The 18,517-nt window shown below is 40.9% G+C and overlaps 1 protein-coding gene across 1 annotated transcript; it reads right to left on the reverse strand.

Moving 5' to 3' along the window:
- Positions 1 to 7,467: 7,467 nt before the first annotated feature.
- LOC129857538 (HORMA domain-containing protein 1-like) lies at positions 7,468 to 18,264 on the reverse strand. The gene is made up of 16 exons (XM_055925873.1): positions 18,130 to 18,264; positions 17,808 to 17,871; positions 17,492 to 17,636; positions 17,317 to 17,380; positions 17,145 to 17,181; positions 17,030 to 17,050; positions 16,912 to 16,938; positions 16,701 to 16,768; positions 10,892 to 11,043; positions 9,368 to 9,525; positions 9,172 to 9,261; positions 8,958 to 9,015; positions 8,766 to 8,827; positions 8,496 to 8,579; positions 8,230 to 8,298; positions 7,468 to 7,997 (listed from the first exon to the last, which is right to left on the reverse strand). Exons 2-16 carry the CDS (start codon positions 17,838 to 17,840, stop codon positions 7,905 to 7,907), a joined length of 1,161 nt encoding a protein of 386 aa, XP_055781848.1. The 5' UTR covers positions 17,841 to 17,871; positions 18,130 to 18,264; the 3' UTR covers positions 7,468 to 7,904.
- Between the last annotated feature and the right edge of the window lie 253 nt (positions 18,265 to 18,517).

Here is an 18,517-nt window from a genome sequence, read left to right on the forward strand (position 1 = left end):
TTTAATGCTGGTTACCCAAAGGGTATTGAAGCCACAACCCTGTTTTTTTCAAGCACCATGCTCTAACAACTGAGCCACACAGGACCATTGTGCTGGCTTGCAAAGTGATGTCTAATTCGTATTGGAATCCAGCCAGTGAGGATATCCAACAACTTGAACATTTAATCACCCGCAACCTGCATTCAGAATGACTGCCAAGGTAGGAAAGATTGATAAAAGAGACTAATTAAACCATCTCAACTGGAACAACCATCTCAGTAATGGGTGCATTCAATTCAATTACTAACAGATTTGATTAGTTTAGAAAAGTGTATCTTATTTATCTTTGTGTAGCATAAGATCAATTAATCAATCAATGTACATGCAAAAATACAGATATTGAAACAAACAATTCTAAAAATCAACCTGCTATAGAGCATGCTGGGAACAGAGTAAAAATGACACAATCACGCTCACCTTTGGTTGTTAACACCAACACTCAGGATATTAAAAACGGAAATATCTTATTCACATAAGTATTCAGACCCTTTACCATGAGACTCGAAATTGAGCTCTGGTGCATCCTGTTTCCATTGATCATCCTTGATATGTTTCTACAACTTGATTGGAGTCCACCTGTGGTAAATTCAATTGATTGGACATGATTTGGAAAGGCACACAACTGTCTATATACAGTCTGACAGTTGACAGTGCATGTCAGAGCAAAAACCAAGCCATGAGGTCGAAGGAATTGTCTGTAGAGCTTTGAAACATGATTGTGTCGAGACACAGATCTGGGCAGGGGTACCAACAAATGTCTGCAGCATTGAAGATCCCCAAGAAATTGAAGATCCCCAAGAACACAGTGGCCTCCATCTTAAATGGAAGAAGTTTGGAATCACAAAGACTCTTCCTAGAACTGGCCAAACTGAGCAATCGGGGGAGAAGGGCCTTGGTCAGGGAGGTGACCAAGAACCTGATCGTCACTCTGTCAGAGATCTAGAGTTCCTATTTGCAGATTGGACAACCATCTCTGCAGCACTCCACCAATCGGGCCTTTACGGTAGAGTGGCCATACTGAAGCCACTCCTCAGTATAAGGTACATGACAGCCCGCTTGGAGATTGCCAAAAGGCACCTAAAAACTCTCAGACCATGAGAAACAAGATTCTCTGGTCTGATGAAACCAAGATTGAACACTTTGGCCTGAATGCCAAGCGTCACATCTGGAGGAAACCTGGCACCATCCCTACGGTGAAGCATGGCGGTGGCAGCATCATGCTGTGGGGATGTTTTTTAGCGGCAGGGACTGGAAGACTAGTCAGGATCGAGGCAAAGATGAACGGAGCAAAGTACAGAGAGATCCTTGAAGAAAACCTGCTCCAGAGTACTCAGGACCTCAGACTGGGGCAAAAGTTCACCTTCCAACAGGAGACCAACTCTAAGCACACAGCCAAGACAATGCAGGAAGGGCTTCGGGACAAGTCTCTGAATGTTCTTGAGTGGCCCAGCCAGACTCCCCATCTAGCCTGACAGAGCTTGAGAGGATCTGCATAGAAGAATGGGAGAAACTCCCCAAATATAGGTGTGCTAAGCATGTAGCGTCATACCCAAGAAGAATCGAGGCTGTAATCGCTGCCGAAGGTGCTTCAACAAAGTTTTGAGTAAAGGGTCTGAAAACGTATATATAAATGTGAAATTTTTTAAAATATTTTTTTTTTAAATAAATTAGCAAACATTTCTAAAAACCTGTTTTTGCTTTGTCATTATGTGGTATTGTGTGTAGATTGATGAGAATAAAAAAATAACAATTACATTTTTTTTAGAATAGAGCTGAAACATAACAAAATGTGGAAAGATTCAAAGGGTCTGAAAACTTTCCGAAGGCACTGTAGGTACAGTTTAAAACATTCTCATACCTATCCTTTTCATAAACTTTGAAGCGTTAAAGTTTAAACATTGAGATAAACACTAATGCTTAGGCACAATTTAAAATTTAAAATAAAAAAATATAATGAAAACGTATTCAGATTCAAAAGGGTTCTAGGTGGAACCCTTCTTGCCTTCCAAAGAATCCTTCTTCCAAAGGCGGTTCTTAGGATGAGAAAGGTTCTAGGTTGAACCCTTTGCCTTACAAAGAACCATCCAAAAAGAGTTCTTCAGATGAAAAGGGATCTTGGTAGAACCCTATCCCTCTGCAAATAACCCTTTACAAAACCTTTTTTATAAGTGTATAAGCTTCACGCTAAAGTGGCTTGTCAAATTCATCATATTGTAGGCCTTCTGTGCTTTGTGACACGGTTCTGACACCAAGTAGCTGAGCCTGAGGTCCATGCTCCACCAAGGAACAAAAGTAGGAGTGTGTGTCATATGAACACACTTAACTGGGGATGTATCCACTATCCACAGGACTGGTGGGTCCAGACAGGTCTCAGGGGTTCTTCCTATGCCGTCTCCATTGCTGTGTTGGATACTTGCCGTTATCTGGGTGGCTAGCTCAGCCCCGGGTGGTTACTGTTAGCACCACACACTACAACAGAAATGGAAATCACTGTAGTGTTTGTGCGTGCTGGATGGGAGGAGGGAGCAAGAGGAGGAAAGTGTCTGCCCTCACATCCCGCTGAGATGAAAACCCTTCAGCCTGGAGAGGAGGAAACGCTACCAGGGCAGAAGTCAACCTCCCCGGGCCTCGGCATGTGGGAGAGAAGGAGAATCAAGGAGTCAAACTTTTCTCTCCCTCCAGCAGATTGTGTGTGAAAGCTGTCAAAGTGAGAACCTGGTGCTAAACTTCAGCTGCTCAACTTCATTTGTACATGTAAACGGAACTTCCTGAACATATTACAGTTTACTATAGAATACTACAGTACTTACTAAAGAATTCTGTATTAAACTGTAGTATACTGTACAATACTATACTACACACTACTATCCCTCGATCATGTATAGTACTTAGTATAGAATTTGTAGTATACTGTAGAATACTATAGTAAACACTACAGTATTATCCACAAAAAAACACTGTAATAAATACTGCAGATATGTCAGCAAAAACACTACAGTCCTCAAAAACGTTTTTTTTTTAACTATAGTAAATACTACAGTATTTCATTTGCATATACCCTGTCCATTCCCCTCGCCCATAACCCAATTTTCACCACCCATATATTGTGTTCCCTACAGGTTATAGAAAAGAGCAGAATCTCTGAACTACCCTTTCAGAACCCAGTCCTACCTACTTACAGGTTATGGAATTATTCTCCAGTAGGTTTCCTCAAGGAGAAAGCCTCCACTTCTATATCAAAGATAATAAAAAGCAAAAATAGTTTTACAGTAATGTCACCCAAAACACTACAGTAAATACTACATTATACCGTACGGAAGTCCACAAAAACACTATAGAAAATACTACTGTATACTACAGTCCGCAAAAGCACTATAGTCGTTACTTAAGCAATCAGGCCTGAGGGTGTGTGGTATATGGCCAATATAGCACGGCTAAGGGCTGTTCTTAAGCACGACGCAACGTGGAGAGCCTGGACACAGCCCTTAACTGTAGTATATTGGCCATATATCACAAACCCTTGAGGTGCCTTATTGCTATTATAAACTGTTTACCAATGTAATTAGAGCCGTGAAAATTACTGTTTTGTCATACCTGTCGTACAAGGTCTGATATACCACAGCTGTCAGCCAATCAGCATTCAGGGCTCGAACCACCCAGTTTATAATATAGTATATACTACTATTTTTTTCACGATAGTGTTTATACTATAGTAAACTGTAAATACTACAGTATACTACAATAAATACAAAAGAAAGTCAGCAAAAACATTCCTACTATAGCATACACTATAGTTTTTTTTCATGTGGGATGTACTGTAGGTCCAGTTTTCTACTGTTATGCATAAAAGAAGACGTAGCCTGTTAGAAGACGTAGTGTGTTAGATCTGTACTGGCCCTGTTGTCGTGGCTCTATAAAACTTGTATAAGGGATGTCGTCCAAGTCATCTGACCATCAGCATGCGTTCTCCTGCCTAGCCTTGGGTACTATAGGTACGGCAGTCAGTAGTTATTCATCATCCGTAATGTTAACGATTACAGCATGTCGATAGCAAACCCAGGAGTTAAATGAGTTTGTGCACTCAGCTACGCCTGTGCTTGCAGTTCAAGGTCATTCCCTTGATCCTGACAGAGGGATGATTCTCGGCTATGTTAGAAGCACACACATCTCGCCCAAGGTCAAGTGTGCCACTATTTAGAACAAATAGATACATAAAACACTCAATCTTGTGAGTGGGTAAAGAGTGGGCTCAGACCTTGACCAGGGTGAAGTCACCAGCCCATCATATATTTTGTCCGTTGCTTGTATTTCAAGTTGAAGTTGGTCTCATCAGTTAGCCTTTTAGATTTCCAAGTCGGGTTGAATGTAATTCAATGGAAAAGTTTACATAGATTTTTGTCACGTTTAAGGACATGCTAGAGTGCAGTGTGCAGAGAGATCTCAAAGGCTCCAGGTGACATATAGAGAATTTTTCATGCACCTGCTGACCAAATATACATTCGATTTCCTTAAAGCTTTTCAGCAAAACGTACCATGACCAAGACTGCTTTTTCATAAGGCTTAAAGCATTGTGTTTGACCAAGTTGGACAGGCAGTTCACGTGGCGAGAGGATACACTTGATTTGGAGTTAGTTAGCAGCTCATGCCTATCGTAATGGACAATGGTGAGGGCAAGTGTCTCTCCCTCCCTCCCCTTTCTCTCCTGGCGTGTTCCCCCCAGAGACACGAGCCTGGCCGGGCGCTCTGATGACCAAGCGTGACATTTAAACCCCTGCCCTCCGGTGGCTTTGGGGGAGGGTGAGGTCCATCTGAGCACAGAGAAAAGGGGTACAAGGCAGAAGCTCTCCCTTCAATCTGCCCTCCTCCTCCCTCCCACTCCCTCAGAAATCCTCAGTGTCAGAACTCAGCCATTGTAAGTGTCCTGAACTGAAGAAAGGACCTTTGGTAAACAATTCAGCTGTCTACTCGGATCACAATGGAAGCACATCCCATTGCTTTGAGCATCTGTTTCAAGTAGGTAACACTACTGCTCAACACTGACCATATACACATACTAAATCTCAGAATCTGTTCTCCCTGGAAACACCTGCTCACACGGAATCTTATTTAACTTATTTTATGCAAATCAAATAGGAATAGGCTATCACTCTGCATACAGTGCTTTCTATAGTACTACAAAGCAAATCATTTTAGAGTTTTATTTGTGATTAAAATGTAGCGCAGTTGGAAGTGAATACAGTAGAGAAAGAAAGAAACCTGTTTATTGGTGCAAGTACATGGAAGTATTTGTCAATAGTCACATAGGTCTACAGATACTGCATCTGTTATCTAGGCCTGAATCTCACCACATTCTGCAGCAACCTATCGCCCCCTTGTGGTCGTTTTCAAAACTACCAAATTGCAAATTACGGTATAGTATGTTTTTTATATACTTGTGTAATACATATTATTTATACTAGTTCAGAGGTATTCAGTGTGTTTTCCTCTAACTTAGTTTACGGCTCCCCTATTGTTTATTTTTGCAGACTTTAATCAATATATATCAGGCTTTCCCTCAAATTGTTGTTATTGTTCATAGTCATGCTTAGATACCATGTCATCTATATTCCTGAGGAGACTCCCCCAGATTCCTTTTACCTTACAGCAAAGGGTTAACATCAGCCACGATGCTCTGCTGAAGAACCGCTAATCAGCTAGGAAACATTTGCTGCCCTTCTGGCAAGGTCAAAGGGGTCACAGTCCCTGGCTGAATGTCCAGTCCTCTCCCCCGCTTGCCTCTAAACCCTAACCACCTCTGGAGCCCACAGGCCCTGCAGGCATAATCACAGCACCCCCTACATGCAGCCTGAGTGTCTTTCTAATCTAAGGCTCAGGGATCGGCCAGTCCGTCCGTCTATCAGTCCGTCTGTCTGTTTGTCTGACAGGGCTTCCCTCCTCATCACACGAACCGCCTCGGCCGGCTCATATTGACTCAGAGACCTGGGCCTTGGCTCCACATAGGGGGTGAGACGGCCTCTGAAACCAGCCTCATGTTTGACCAGCTGATTGATTTGTTAACACTTGCCATTCGATGTGTGTCCCTGAATTTAATTTCAGAATTCATTTCTTGAGACGTGTGTAGTACAGGCATAATGTTTGAGGGATAGCGGGTGGAGGTAAGTAGCATTGCAATTCAGATGTTGTCTGCTGATGTTGGCGTGTCGTTTTTGATTAATTTGTGCACTTTACCTCATTGGAGTAGGCTAGAAGAGCTTCAATCATACTGTATTTTCTCTGATGTATTACACACCTGATATACACTGCAATTCAGCTTTTAGACACTAATGTGTACAAGAGAAAATAAAGCTTACTAGAAACTACACATGTTAAAAGTGTAGCTGCATTTTAAGTCCCATCAATGTCGTCAAGTAGCCAGTTGCCAATAATTACTAAGCAGTGGAGGCTGGTGAGGGGATAGTAATGGCTGGAATGGAGTGGCTGGAATGAAACACGTTTCCATGGTACTGTAACTACAATATAGTATAACATGACTAGAGAGATACTTTCTTACTGTCTTTTTATGACAGTGGGCTGTCGATATAATAAAAATGGTTGAAAAATGCTTTTCACAGCTCATAAAGATTGTCAATTCGCTGCTGAGTGGGTATTGTCAAAGGCGCAGAGGGCATTGCACTAGATTTTTCAGTCCATTCCACTTTCCACTTGAATGTTATCTCCAGTGCCTATAAAAAACAAGAGACAATGAAATGAGGTTATTCTCCAGTGTCGAAGACATGCCCTGTTTGGATGTAGGAGCTGATTTGATGGACTCTCCCTCTCCCGCCAGCCGGTGTGGTGGAGAGAAGAGAGAGGGCCTGTTTGGATATGCATCACAAAGGCTTCCTGCAGTATTGATCTGCAGTGGGTTAAGGTAGTCTATCAGCAAATGTCCCTCTCTCTGGGAAAAACAACAGCTGATTAAAAGCACACAGCAGCCAGGCAGGAGGCTGCTGATGGCCGGTTATCTCAGCCAAAAGGTCAGTGTGTACAGATATAATCCACTTTCACTTAACAGCTTAATTTAAGTCACACCTCATGCTAATGCCACCATTTGGCAGTCCCTTTGTTAAAGGTTGGCTATTATTTAACAAGAAGATGATACAGTATTGTATAGATTTTTTGGCGCTCATGCTAATAGCATCAGGTCTTGCAGACAGGAAGCTGAAGCTCTTTGATCTTGAATTGTAGCAAGAACTTGCGTTTCATTTTTCCAACCGCGACACTAAAACAGGTGCACCCAGGTTTGTTTCTGATGGAAGCAGTTATATCTGAGGTTCAGCACTAGCGTGTAGAACTATCTGCTCTTAACCATACAGACCGAAATAAGAAACTGAGATAAGGCACTTTAATATATATTTTAATGTCAAATAACTTACAACTGGAGGGTACTGTATATTGATACTTTATTTAACAATATAAAATATAAACACAATTTTGCACAGTATAAAGTTCATGGTAATCATAAGACAAAAAAATAAGGAATTCTCACAATAAAAATGTCATCCTTTGAAATAAATAAAACTGAGTTTCGCACTTCACAGACCCTAATATACAATTGTAGAAAATACATTTTTCCCAGTCTCCATATCACACACTAGCATGTAACTCAACAATGGAAACAAAAGTATAAACATAAACAAGGTGGACTTGAAATAACCATTTCCTTTATCCTTTCCATTGTAACAACAGAATGCAGAGGTACTATTGTGGTGTTGGCGGTGAGCACTACACCTTTTCCTTTAAAACAACTAAAAAGGCCTAGATGCCATCCAAATTAGAATATCGGTTCTTGTTTTGACAGGTATCTTATAGGTAAGGTGGGGAGGTCAGAAGCGTTCCTTGGGTTCGCTGAACTTACGTTTTTTCGGCACAGAAGCCTGGACATCCTGACTGCAGGGGAACTCGAACTGCGATATCTGCTAATCAGAGAGTGACAGACAGTTTACTAACTAATGCAAGACTCTAAAATTAATTATGATTGCCAAACAATATTCTGTATACATCTAGATGGGATGGACTGAATGAGTCATATTGACTTGTTAAAAAAACATGTAGGTTTTATCTTTAAAAGACAATTTGCACATTATCACTCCTTCCATGAGTAAGACTGGGGGCTGAAATCTATGATGCTCGAGGGGGCGTGTCTCCCACCATTTTGTCTTCGATGGGAGAGGGCTTCTTCTTGTTGACGCTGTGCACCTCAGTCTCAACCTTTCTCTCCTGCACACACACACACACAGAACAAAGACAGTAAATCGCAGACTGCAGGGAAGTGCTTATGAAGCTAGTCAGATAGACTAGTCCCATAGATATACATCCTCTGTGGTCATTTTTACATGACGTTATACAAAGATGTCTTCCATTTGAACAGAACCAGTAGGAGTTAGATAGGGTTGTGCGTTTTGAGGGGCACTGACCAGGGTGGACCTGGTGACGCGTCCGCTCCTGGTCCTCTTAATGACCACTTCCAGGTCAGATGTCCTCTTTCCCAAAGTGTCCATCTGAGACAGACAGGTCAATCAAACCACAGACCGTTATCTTCACAACTGAAGCAGCCCCTATATTACTTTATATTCCTACAGTACTATCCCACCAATGTATTTGTATTGTTCTGTATTTGCAGTTGGTTGATACAAGGCCTATCTTAGTCGTGACTATGCAGAATGTACATTTTGCTGTTATTTTACCCGAGAGTTCTCTGTGCTCTCCTCACACACCTCCATCTTCTCCTGGCAGTTCACCTGGACCTCTTTGAGCATCAAACACGATGAAAACAGAATAAAACAAAACATGGATTTCAGACCGCATTTGACTTCTTAAAAGAGAAGAAATGTTCAGCGAAACTTCTTTATACTAAGTTTTGAGAGAGGAGGTCCTACCGGAATTGTCCAAGTAAATGTCGTTGTCCGGATTTTCCATTACTTTTAACATGTGGGTCTGAAAGTAGAAACCCCATTATTAAAAATGTTATATACTGTAGATATATCCCATGGGATAGAGACAGCAACGCCCCCTACTGGGTTAAAACAATAGCGCCCTGCCATAGGCACCCAAATCTTATTAGCCTAGATTTATGTCAGCCTCAGTTCTCACCTGCTGACCGCTGATCTTGGTCACTGTCCCCCCCTCCTCCATCTTCAGCTCCCACTTGTCCCTCACGCAGATGGGCTGCTCGTCATCAACCTACAGAGAAAAGGGGACAGCTGTTAATCAACGTGTCACTCACTAGTCTGGTTGACATTACTCTGACTCTTTAGTTATTTCCCCCCTTTCCTTCATTCCTTCATACCTGCTCCAGCCTTTCTCTCTCTGTGGTCATGTCCACCTTCAGGGTGTGGAAGGGAGTGACCACCTCGCCCATGGTCAGGTTGACGGGCTCCTTCTCAAACTGCATGCTATCGCTGTCCCCCTCCATGAAGCCTGGGGGCTGGTAGTCCTGGGGAGTGACTGAGATATACACACACACACACACACACACTCTTTATGTGGTTTAAAAAAAAACATATACTTGTTATACCCTATGAAAGTTCAATTTTACTTCCGTACTCCGTCCGGGTTTTGTAGGCTAAGAATGGGCTTCAAATTTTGATGTCAAATTCATAAAAACTGGGTAATTTAAGATATATTTATCGTATATATGCCAGTTTTCAACGTATTTGACGCTCAAGAAGCACGAAGCTGAAAAGTTTCATTTGAACTACTCACATGAACAACAAATCAAAAGGCAGTGGTTGGCAACGTTCAGTGAAAAACACTCCCAGCCTAATCTAATATAAAACACATCAAACAGCCTGCAACTAACAGGTTGTTACCTTCCTGTAAGTCCTCAGCTCAAGCAGGCATGCTCCAGCATGCTAACAACGCTGCAGGAGATGTAGTTCAAATGAGACTTTTCTAACTTTTGTAATGTCTTACTTATTGAGTGTCAAATATTTTTGATAAAAGGCACCGGGTATGAGCAAATCAATACACAATTATAAACTGGGGGGTTCGAGCCCTGAATGCTGATTGGCTGAAAGCCATAGTATAGCAGACCATATACCATGGGTATGACAACAGATTTATTTTTTCCTGCTCTAATTAAGTTGGTAACCAGTTTATAATAGCATTAAGGCACCTCTGGGTTGTGCTAGGACACTACCCGTAGTTGTGGTATATTGGCCATATACAGTACCACACCACCTCGGGCCTTATTGCTTAAATATACGCTGAGTATACAAAACACCTGCTCTTTCCATGACATAGACTGACCAGGTGAAAGCTATGATCCCTTATTGATGTCATTTGTTAAATCCACTTCAATCAGTATAGAAGAAGGGAAGGTGACAGGTTAAAGGATTTTGAAGCCTTGAGACAATTGAGACATGGATTGTGTATGTGTGCGATTCAGAGGGTGAATGGGCAAGACACAAGATTGATGTGCCTTTGAACTGGACTGGATATGGTAGTAGATGCCAGGTGCACCGGTTTGAGTGTCAAAAACTGAAACGCAGCTGGATTTTTCACTCTCAACCGTTTCCCGTGTGTATCAAGAATGGTCCACCACCCAAAGGACATCCAGCCAACTTGACACAACTGTGGGAAGCATTGTAGTCAACATGGGCCAGCATCCCTGTGGAACGCTTTTGACACCTTGTAGAGTCCATGCCCCGACAAACTGAGGCTGTTCTGAGGGCTCCTAATGTTAGGTATACTCAGTTTAATTAAATTAATTTGATCATTCAAAAGACCCGGGACATGACCCCGGAACAGCGTATTGTGTCACATCATCCCTTGTCTTTTAGCTTACTCTACATCATTGTGTTGTCTTTACCGTCATCGTAGTAGGAGAGTTTCATGTTTAGACAGACATTGTCTGGCAGAGGACCCAGGTTCTGCATCAGTGTGTAGAGTTTACGCACCAGGAGGATGCTGGACTTTTTTGTGCTGCTGCAATCCATCTTTCCCAGATTCTTGCTGTTTTTGCTAAAACAAAAATAAATGTAAACATTTTTAAACAATTAAAAGTTTCCTTCTTCAATGTTTCTCAATTAAATTCTGCCATGTTATCATTATGTTATACACATTAGGGTTGAATATTTCCCCGGAATTTTACAAATGTTCCATCCCGAGAATAAATCACTTTTGTCCCGGGTAAGCCGGTATTTCCCGCCAAGACCGGATGTGTCATTCAAAAGCATTACGAAGCATACAAATAGGCCTATGTCTGGATTTTATTAGAACTTTGATTGAAAATTCATGCCTGATGCAACCTAAACCTGATTAAATACATTTTATGAGCCCTACATTAAAGACATTTAATGAGCCCAAGCCCAAATGATTGTACCGTTATCCAATACAGCTACTTTACATTACATAAGACAGAAAAACATAAAAGCACATAGATGTAGCTAGCTATATGCTCTCTTGGGTAAATAAATGAAACAAGCTCCAGTAATCTTTTTGAGTGAGAACTGTATTACTGTACTGCATTGTATTATACTGTATTATATGAACTGTAATTACGCAGCTCGTTCAAACCATGATAAAGCAGGGAGAGAACATGCGATCCTGGTGCAGCACATGCGGTCTACAAAGTTACAAGTATAGCCTAGTGAATTTGATTGACATTTTTCATAATATCTCAAAATGTTATTAGCCTACCTCCTCTTTCTCGCTCTAGTGTTGCTTCATTCCTTCCTTGCTTTCAACAGTTAAATGTAATACGTTTTGTTGTCCTTATGTTTATCATTCTAATGACATGCTTGAATAATATAGTACTAGAATGAGATGCAAAAGGCTTTCACTTCTCTTCATGAGGATTGGATGGTTATGGGTCTGCATAAATAACTGCTATAGCCTACCGCCATCGCACATTCGCTCTTCTTTCAAACTACCCATGAGTTCTATTGGCTGCTGTATTTAACATTCAGCAAACAAGAGCTTGTGTCCCTCTTCGAATAGTCTATTGGTATAAAAAATGCTAAATGAATTATGTTCAGCCGCTATTCTAGTCTAGGTTTTCCTGCATGGGATTCCACGAGCTAAGGAGCATTTTTTACAGAAAGAAGACAGTGGAGTACAGGTGTGTGCGTATTGCACAAGAGACAGAGGCTATAAGTTAGAAGCTTATTATGAATTACCCATCATCATTTATTACCTAAATATAAGGCTAATACTGCATTGGAAATATTACCTGAAAGAGGTAGGCTAGCACATCTAGAGTGCATTTGGAAAGTATTCAGAGCCCTTGACTTTCTCCACATTCTTTTTTACATTACAGCCTTATTATAAAATGTATTAAAAAAACATGTTCCTCATAAATCTACACACAATACCCCATAATGACAAAACAATTTGGACAAATTTGTGTAAAAAACAAACAAACCTGAAATACCTTATTTACATAAGTATTCAAACCCTTTGCTATGAGACTCAAAATTGATCTCAGGTGCATCCTGTTTCCATTAATCATCGTTGAGATGTTTCTGCAACTTGATTGGAGTCCACCTGTGGTAAATTAAATTGATTGGACATGATTTGGTAAGGCACACACCTGTCTATATAAGGTCCCACAGTTGACAGCGCCTGTCAGAGTAAAAACCAAGCCATGAGGTCGAAGGAATTGTCCGCAGAGTTCCGAGACAGGATTGTGTTGAGGCACAGATTTGGGGAAGGGTACCAAAACATTTGTACTGCATTAAAGGTCCCCAAGAACACAGTGGCCTCCATCATTCTTACATGGAAGAAGTTTGGAACCACCAAGACTCTTGCTAGAGCTGTCCGCTCAACCAAACTGAGCAATCGAGGGAGAAGTTCCGTGGTCAGGGAGGCGACCAAGAACCTGATGGTCACACTAACAGAGATCCAGAGTTCCTCTGTGGAGATGGGAGAACCTTTCAGAAAGACAACCATCTCTGCAGCACTCCACCAATCAGGCCTTTATGGTAGAGTGGCCAGACTGTAACGCTCGTCGGAAGAAGTGGACCAAGGTGCTGCGTGGTACGTGTTCATGATTCTTTATTTACTCAGAACACCAAACAAAACAACAAAATAATAACGAACGTCACGTTCTGTAGGCTTCAGAGCTAACAAAAAACAACATCCCACAAAACTAAGGTGGCAAAACAGACTGCCTAAGTATGATTCCCAATCAGAGACAACGATAGACAGATGTCCCTGATTGAGAACCATACCCGGCCAAAACATAGAAATAAAGAACATAGAGTTTCCCACTCAAGTCACACCCTGACCAACCAAACATAGAGAATAAAAAGATCTCTACGGTCAGGGCGTGACACAGACGGAAGCCACTCCTCAGTAAAAGGCACATGACAGCCCACTTGAAGTTTGCCAAAAGGCACCTAAAGACTCTCAGACCATGAGAAACAAGATTCTCTGGTCTGATGAAACCAAGATTGAACTCTTTGGCCTGAATGCCAACCGTAATATCTGCAGGAAACCTGGCACCATCTCTACGGGGAAGCATGGTGGTGGCAGCATCATGCTGTGGTGATGTTTTTCTACAGCAGGGACTGGGAGACTAGTCAGGTTCGAGGGAAAGATGAACGGAACAAAGTACAGAGAGATCCTTGAAGAAAACCTGCTCCAGAGCGCTCAGGACCTCAGACTGAGGCGTATGTTTATCTTCCAAAAGGACAACGATCCTAAACACACAGCCAAGACCATGCAGCATTGGCTTCAGGACAAGTCTCTGAATGTCCTTGAGTGGCCCAGCCAAAGCCTGGACTTGAACCTGATTGAACATCTCTGGAGACCTGAAAATAGCTGTGCAGCAACGCTCCCCATCCAACTTAACAGAGCTTGACAAGATCTGCATAGAAGAATGGGAGAAACTCCCCAATACAGGTGTGCAAAGCTTGTAGTGTCATACCCAAGAAGACTCGAGACTATAATCGCTGCCAAAGGTGCTTTAACAAAGTACTGAGTAAAGGGTCTGAATACTTATGTAAATGTAATATTGAAGATTTTTTAAATGTTATATATACATTCGCAAAAAACTATTAAAACCTGTTTTTGCATTGTCATTATGGGGTATTGTGTGTTGATTGATGAGGGGAAAAAACGATTTAATCAATTTTAGAATAAGGCTGTAACTAACAAAATGTGGAAAAAGTCAAGGGCTCTGAATACTTTCCGAATGCACTGTACATATAGGCCTATATACAGTTGAAGTTTACATACACCTTAGCCAAATACATTTAAACTTAGTTTTTCAAAATTCCTGACATTTAATCCTAGTAAAAATTCCCTGTTTTAGGTCAGTTAGGATCACCACTTTATTTTAAGAATGTGAAATGTCAGAATAATAGTAGAAAGAATGATTTATTTCAGCTTTTATTTCTTTCATCACATTCCCAGTGGGTCAGAAGTTTACATACACTCAATTAGTATTTGGTAGCATTGCCTTTATATTGTTTAACTTGGGTCAAACATTTCGGGTATTTTGGCCCATTCCTCCTGACAAAGCTGGTGCAACTGAGTCAGGTTTGTAGGCCTCCTTGCTCGCACACGCTTTTTCAGTTCTGCCCACAGATTGTCTATGGGATTGAGATCAGGGCTTTGTGATGGCCACTCCAATACCTTGACTTTGTTGTCCTTAAGCCATTTTGCCACAACTTCGGGAAGCATACTTTGGGGTCATTGTCCATTTGGAAGACCCATTTGCGACCAAGCTTTAACTTCCTGACCGATGTCTTGAGATGTTGCTTCAATATATCCACATAATTTTCCTCATCGTGATGCCATCTATTTTGTAAAGTGCACCAGTCCCTCCTGCAGCAAAGCACCCCCACAACATGATGCTGCCACCCCCGTGCTTCAAGGTTGGGATGGTGTTCTTCGGCTTGCAAGCATCCCCCTTTTCCCTCCAAACATAACGATGGTCATTATGGCCAAACAGTTCTATTTTTGTTTCATTAGACCAGAGGACATTTCTCCAAAAAGTACGATCTTTGTCCCCATGTGCAGTTGCAAACTGTAGTCTGGCTTTTTTTATGGCGGTTTTGAAGCAGTGGCTTCTTCCTTGCTGAGCGGCCTTTCAGGTTATGTCAATATTGGACTCGTTTTACTGTGGATATAGATACTTTTGTACCTGTTTCCTCTAGCATCTTCACATGTTCCTTTGCTGTTGTTCTGGAATTAATTTGCACTTTTTGCACAAAAGTACTTTAATCTCTAGGAGACAGAACGTGTCTCCTTCCTGAGCGGTATGACGGCTGCGTGGTCCCATGGTGTTTATACTTGCGTACTGTTGTTTGTACAGATGAACGTGGTACCTTCAGGCGTTTGGAAATTGCTCCCAAGGATGAACCAGACTTGTGGAGGTCTACATTTTTTTTCTGAGGTCTTGGCTGATTTATTTTGATTTTCTCATGATGTCAAACTGAGTTTGAAGGTAGGCCTTGAAATACATGCACAGGTACACCTCCAATTGACTCAAATTATGTCAATTAGCCTATCAGAAGCTTCTAAAGCCATGACATAATTTTCTGGAATTTTCCAAGCTGTTTAAAGGCACAGTCAACTTAGTGTATGTAAACCTCTGACCCACTGGAATTGTGATACAGTGAATTATAAGCGAAATAATCTGTCTGTAAACAATTGTTGGAACAATGACTTGTGTCATGCACAAAGTAGATGTTCTAACCGACTTTCCAAAACTATAGTTTGTTAACAAGAAATTTGTGGAGTGGTTGAAAAACTAGTTTTAATTTTTATTTATTTATTTTTATTTAACCTTTATTTAACCAGGTAGGCAAATTGAGAACACGTTCTCATTTACAATTGCGACCTGGCCAAGATAAAGCAAAGCAGTTCGACACATACAACAACACATAGTTACACATGGAGTAAAACAAACATATAGTCAATAATACAGTGAGAAAAAATAAATAAGTCTATATACAATGTGAGCAAGTGAGGTGAGATAAGGGAGGTGAAGGCAAACAGATATATGTATAGATAAATAAAAATATAAAAAGGCCATGGAGGCGAAGTGACTCCAACCTAAGTGTATGTAAACTTCCGACTTCAACTGTATATCAATCTTGAACACGATTATCTATTTTGGATGCAATTTGAATGGAATTGATGGAAAGAAAGAAAGACTGCGAGAGAGCATTCACTTATGCACCGATTTAAAGAAACGATAAAGGAGTGTTTTAACCACTGCAATTAAAGAAATATATCATCTTTACAATAAAAAAATAAGGTGATCCCGAAAGCCAGATGGAGGTGTGCAAATTAGATGCGCATTCGGTCTTTATATTACTGTAGCATAGGCTATGCTGCAGCAAATGTAGATCAACCTATCACAACAAAAAAAGTTACAAAGTTACCAAGGGAGCGTCTACATACTGAGATGGGCTGTTGGTTCCCACCCTGAGCGTTGATGATTCATTATGCAGTGACCAGAGGGAAGGCCTTACTGAATCCAGATTTAGACATTGCATATAATTGAACAGTTCCATTTCAAGTCATGCTGTTCATATAAATAATTTATTATAATTTACCGGTTTCTCACAGTTATTTATCCTGGGAAAAGGGAGTGGTTTTGGGCAGTAAATCTCCGTAACCGGGTTCCCGCCATACAACCCTAATACACATTCACAAAGCTATACCTTTCAAAGTCAATTTTGGGTCCCTTTTCAGTGTATTGGACTTTGAACTGGTAGCATTCAGTAACCTTCTGCAAATTGTAAAGAAAGACCAGTGTCACAATGAGAAACGACTTGATTCAAGAGGTTACACATACTGTAGAGTTTGTTCTAGTCCAGAGAATCAAAGCATTACTTTGATCGATGCCTATGGGGTTAAAAAGTAGTCTATTACCTTTGGATTCTCTGGGTCTGTGTATATCTATAGAAAGTGGAAGGAGACTACAAACTTTAGCAACGAAAAATGTAAATGCTTTATATGCTGAAGAAAATATTCGATAAGATATACTCACAGACATAACGACCGTCCGCAACTGTTGGAATACAAGACATTCATTATTTGTAATTAATTAACATTAATAACATGCAGATAATGAATAAACAACTAAATGCTAGCATCTCACTTACGTATTTTCTCTGAAGGGCATCAAAGCATCCCTGCATCCTGGGAGGTGTATAAAAGAGTCTTAATTAATCAACACTGAATTAATAATCTAACTAGGATAAAGGGAAAGGATTTGGCCACAGAGTACTGTACTGTACTGGAATTTCCCACTGAGGCTTGGTGGTGTATACTAACCACTGTACAATCTGACTGGCACCAGGGCAGGTGCGCTCCTCCCTGAGGATCATAACTTTCTGCTCTGTGGCATAGAAACAGAAGTGTAAGGCTACTTCTTGAAGATCTCGGCTAGGGCATCATCATTTAAATAACAATTGAGTTCATTTAAAAAGAACATAAATTGTGTTTTGACCTTCAACATATTTTCTCCCATAAGCTTTTTCTGGGAAAAGACCCCTGAGATAAGTGATGCTGGAGACTGCAATGGCCAGCAGTTTCTTCACAACAATCAAGGACTGCTGCTCTGTTGAAACTACATTTGGCAGCAACTGGGTACCCTATAAAATATAACAAAGACAGGCAGTTACACCAAGGCAATTTGAAGATGTCTAAATAAATAGACGCATGTAGAAATTCATAGAACATGCCATTAGAACATGCCATTTGCTAGCTATAAAACAGCAATTCAATATGACCAAGGTCTGGCTATGGATTGCCAGAGGTTTTACCTGAGCAGCCCGCAAACGTTGTTCACAGGCCATTGTAGTAATAGTTGATAACAAGTTGTCAAATCTACAAAATTAAGATTAATCAGAAGCCAGTTAGCTAGCTATCAAGGTAAAGATATGTTGAAATATGTAACTAGCTAGCTAAGTACTAGTTTACACAGATACAGAAATATGTTATACTAATCTGGCTAGCTACGTTAGCTAACTAGCTATCTACATTACATTTGTTAGCTAACGTAGCTAGAAGTACACACACCTACTGATCATGACACTGACTTTACTCTACAACCCATTGTGAATAGTATGAAATTGTATAACTCACATAGCTAGCAATTACTACCTAGATAGAGCGCAGTCACTCAATCAGTTTTTTTGTTAAAAAAATAACAAACAAAAAAAATCTAGCTAGCTAGCCAGATCGAATTTACTAAGAAACTGTTGGGTGGTGGGCCAAACTCGCGCCAGACACACACATTTACCCGCCAAACCTGACAGCTAAAGTAGCCAATCAGAGGGAAGCTTAGATAACGTACATTTTCTTGCCCCCACATCATGCATTGAGTGATTAGTGATATCAAAGGTAGTGATATGTCCTGGCCGAGATAAACATCAGTTTTAAATTAAGTTGATTATGTTGTGGCTCTGTTGTTAGTGTAGTTTGATGCAACGCTGCGCACAGATTGAATATCCGCACTCTAATGGACACAGCT

Source organism: Salvelinus fontinalis, chromosome 6, assembly GCF_029448725.1.
Source record: "Salvelinus fontinalis isolate EN_2023a chromosome 6, ASM2944872v1, whole genome shotgun sequence".
Classification (NCBI taxonomy): domain Eukaryota; kingdom Metazoa; phylum Chordata; class Actinopteri; order Salmoniformes; family Salmonidae; genus Salvelinus; species Salvelinus fontinalis.

What these genes read in the sequence shown, in the direction of transcription:
- LOC129857538 (XM_055925873.1), bottom strand. Translation starts at nt 17,840, where the DNA reads ATGGCCTGTGAACAACGTTTGCGGGCTGCTCAG. An exon ending in TGCGGACGGTCGTTATGTCT is followed by an intron (nt 16,939 to 17,029) that starts GTGAGTATATCT and finishes CACTTTCTATAG; the next exon opens with ATATACACAGACCCAGAGAA. An exon ending in CATTTACTTGGACAATTCCG is followed by an intron (nt 8,828 to 8,957) that starts GTAGGACCTCCT and finishes TGATGCTCAAAG; the next exon opens with AGGTCCAGGTGAACTGCCAG.